The sequence below is a fragment of the Pistacia vera genome, unplaced genomic scaffold, assembly GCF_008641045.1.
Source record: "Pistacia vera cultivar Batoury unplaced genomic scaffold, PisVer_v2 Contig43, whole genome shotgun sequence".
Lineage (NCBI taxonomy): Eukaryota > Viridiplantae > Streptophyta > Magnoliopsida > Sapindales > Anacardiaceae > Pistacia > Pistacia vera.
Window position 1 is genome coordinate 158,163 of NW_022196257.1, and position 3,844 is coordinate 162,006.

General features: G+C 36.0%; 1 protein-coding gene across 1 annotated transcript; it reads right to left on the bottom strand.

Moving 5' to 3' along the window:
* On the bottom strand, window positions 1–327 carry LOC116143330 (defensin-like protein). Its single transcript, XM_031428783.1, has 2 exons — window positions 273–327; window positions 1–176 (listed from the first exon to the last, which is right to left on the bottom strand). Exons 1-2 carry the CDS (start codon window positions 325–327, stop codon window positions 1–3), a joined length of 231 nt encoding a protein of 76 aa, XP_031284643.1.
* Window positions 328–3,844: the final 3,517 nt, after the last annotated feature.

The following is a 3,844-nucleotide window of genomic DNA, read 5'->3' on the forward strand; positions in this document are numbered from 1 at the left end:
TTAACAATTCTTGGTACAAAAACAGCGTCGAAGCACTCTTTGAGTTTTGCATCTGCCACCCAAAAAACCTTCATTCCTGCACACAGAAGCGCGGTTGCGGCTACTTATGCATGTTCCATGAAACAAATGGCTTTGTGACTCACAAAGCCTTGCTTCTGTTGGCACCACCATCACTTCTGTAAAGTCACAAGATTAAACATTTACAATTAACAATTAATGAAAACCTAATCAGTTTAATGGTAAAGAGTTTTTCTCACTTTACAAAGACTTACCAGAAGCCAAGATAATAAGCAGCAACAAGAAAAACTCAAAGGATCTCTTCTCCATTTCTCTCACTTCAACCAAATCGCTATTTCACTCGCAAATTTGTGCACTGAAAGACACCAAATATATAGAATTTAAGATTGCAGTGAAGTGATATATATATATATATACACACACACACAATTAGATGATATTAATAACGTGTACCAAAGGAGTGCATGCATGACCAAGAGGCACTCATATATTTGACACGAGAGCTCTGCACGTCATAATATAGTTTGGTTCTTTCTTTCTAAATAGATAAATAAATGTATAAAAATGTCGACAATTTCTGTGTTGTTTCCAACAGGTGGCTGTTTCTCAGCACCTTCTTGACAAATGGAGGTAACAACTTATTCTCAACGACAAATGGAAAGGCATCAAAGTTTTCAGGTTTTTTATGAACACAATTAGCTCAAGAGTGCACATTTTGATGTTGCTTCTGCTGGTATCAACAATTCTGTTGCTTGTATTTATACTGTAAATACAAATAAGTTTGTTAATATCTGGCACCAGATCCATGTACTTAATTTCATTAATACAAACATGGATTCAACTTCTCAATTGTCATTTTTGAACTCTAGTCGACTTGTTAAGTGTAGTCAATTACCTTTCTCCAAATTGTGTCACTCGATATCAAAGGCCTTTTTTTATGTTTGGGCCTTTCACCTCATATCTCTGATGAAAAATATCGATACTATGTCCACTTTATCGATGCTTTCAGTGCTTTCAGTGTGTCTATTTCATAGTTAATTAACTGAAGAAAATAAAGAATGAAAGTATAAAAGAACACCAACTCAATTTCTTTTATGATCTATTTTTTCTATTGAATAAAGAAGACATAAATAAATAAGATACAATGATGAAACAATTCCGGAAAGGAATCTCTCTTAAAGGAAAAAAAAAAATAAATAAATAAAGAAGATTTAACAATTAGGAATTCAATTTTCTTGTAAAAGGAAAATAATAATTAAGAAATAAAAAACTCTTAAAAAACAAGATACACTAGCTAATACATAACAAGAAAATAAAACAATCAAATAAACACAATCAACGACTGGACTTTTAACACTCCCCCTCAAGCCCATGCATAGATGTTGATCATACCAAGTTTCTCTACCAAGTTTTCGAAGTTGGCTCGAGCAAGAGCTTTTGTGAGAATATATGCAGTTTGACCGGTTGTCGGAGTGTAGCTAACCTTAAAAATTCCTTCTTCAATCTTTTCTTTGATAAAATGTCTATCTATCTCTACATGCTTAGTTCGATCATGATGAATCAGATTCTTGGCTATACTGATGGTAGCTTGATTGTCACAATATAATTTCAGAGGATGCTCCAAGGGAACCTTCAATTCTGACAATAATCTTTGTAACCAAATTGCTTCACAAATTCCTTGTGCCATGACTCGGAATTCTGCTTCTGCACTACTACGGGCTGCAACAGATTGCTTCTTGCTTCTCTAAGTCACCAAATTTCCCCAAATATAGGAACAATGTCCTGATGTTAATCTACGATCTATCACTAAACCTGCCCAATCTGCATCTGAAAATATCTCAATATTCCACTTGATCGTTCTTTGGAAGAAAAGACCCTTACCAGGTGTCATTTTGAGGTACCTTAATATTCTATAGACAGCTGTCATGTGACTCTCAGTAGGATTGTTCATGAATTGACTTACCACACTTACTGAGAAACCTATGTCCGGCCTTGTATGAGATAGATATATAAGTTTCCCTACAAGGCGCTGATACCTTCCTTTATCAATCAGTGCACTATCATTGTTGTTAACAAGTTTGACAATTGAATCCATAGGAGTTTTTGCAGGCTTGCATCCTAGCATTCATGTTTCATTCAATAAATCCAAAACATATTTACGTTGTGAGACTGCTATACCTTTCTTTGACCGTGCAATCTCCATTTCGAGAAAAAAAATTGAGGTTCTCGAGATCCTTGATTTCAAACTCTTTTGCAAGGAATTGTTTAATCTTACATAATTCCTTCTCATGATCACCTATCAGAATGATATTGTTCACATATACAATGATAACAACCAATTTCCTATCAGAGGAGTGCTTTACAAATAATTTGTGGTCCGATTGACACTGAGAGTATCCATACTTTTTCACTGCATTAGTGAATCTTTCAAACTAGGCATGAGGAGACTATTTTAAGCCATACAAGGATTTTCTGAGATGACATACCTTGTTGACATTGAATCTTGATTCTAGGCCTGTAGGAATTTCCATATACACTTCGTCTTCTAAGTCACCATTGAGAAAGACATTCTTTACATCGAGTTGGTGAAGCAACCAATCAAGATTTGCTGCCAAGGATAACAGTACATGAATGGTATTAAGCTTGGCATTAGGAGCAAACGTTTCCATTAAGTCAATGCCATATGATTGAGTAAATCCTTGGCGACCAACCTTGCTTTGTACCTGTCCACATTCCCAACTGCCTTGTACTTTACTGTGAAAATCCATTTACACCCAACCATTTTCTTCCCTCTCCGGAGTTCAGTAATTTCTCAAGTACCATTCTTTTTAAGAGCTTGAACTTCCTCATCAACTTCAGTTTTCCACTTAGGACACTTGAAAGCTTCCTGAATGTTCTAAGGAACATGTATCTCTATGATGCTAGCAGTAAAGGCACGGAAAAATGGTGACAGTTTATCATATGAAATAAAATTCCCAATGAGATGCTGAGTGTATGATCTAACTCCTTTTCTCCAAGCTATGGGCATATTCAGAATATCATTTTCTAACTCGGAATCAACAACACTATCTAAGTCAGAAATATTGTTACCTAGAATTTCGCTCGAATTTGGACTTGGTTCAGCTTCATGGATTTGTTGAGCAAGTGCTCCTTCCTCCGTTTCCTTTTAGATGTGCTCCTTATCCCGCAAGTTAACAATGAACTTAGTGTTTTCAACAACTAGGAGTTGATTAGGAGGCTCTGGAGAAATGTGATTTTCTATGGTGATGGGTGACTCAAAGTCCCAAAATTGATATTCTTGAGTTGAATTCTCCCCCTGAATATCAGTTTTGGGGTAGTAAGGCTATTTTTCAAAAAAGGTGACGTCCATCGAATGGTAGAATTTCTGCGTGCTGGAGAGTAACACTTATACCTTTTTTTATTTGAGGAATACCCAAGAAAGATGCACTTGAGTGATCTAGGATCAAGTTTACTTCTATGTTATTGATGGACATAGACAAAGACAAAGCACCCAAAATTTTGGGTGGGTTGGTGGAAATAAGACGAGTTGTTGGAAAAGATTTTAGGAGGGTGTGACAAGGTGTGTTGAAATTTAGAACTCTAGACGATATTCTATTGATAAGGTAAGCTGCCGTAAGAACTGCTTCCCCCCAAAGATATTTTGGTACATTTTTTGCGAACATGAGCGATCCAGCCACCTCTAGTAAATGCCTATTTTTTCTTTCAGCGATTCCATTTTGTTGTGGGGTATCTATACATGAACTTAAGTGAACTATTCCTTCTTTTGCTGGAAATTCTCCTAGGCTGGAGTTGAAATAATCTCTAG

Excerpts from the sequence above, each read along its gene's own strand:
- LOC116143330 (XM_031428783.1), bottom strand. The coding sequence starts at position 327 with ATGGAGAAGAGATCCTTTGAGTTTTTCTTGTTGCTGCTTATTATCTTG. Across the intron at positions 177-272 it reads GCTTATTATCTTGGCTTCTG|AAGTGATGGTGGTGCCAACA; the intron begins GTAAGTCTTTGT and ends GTGACTTTACAG.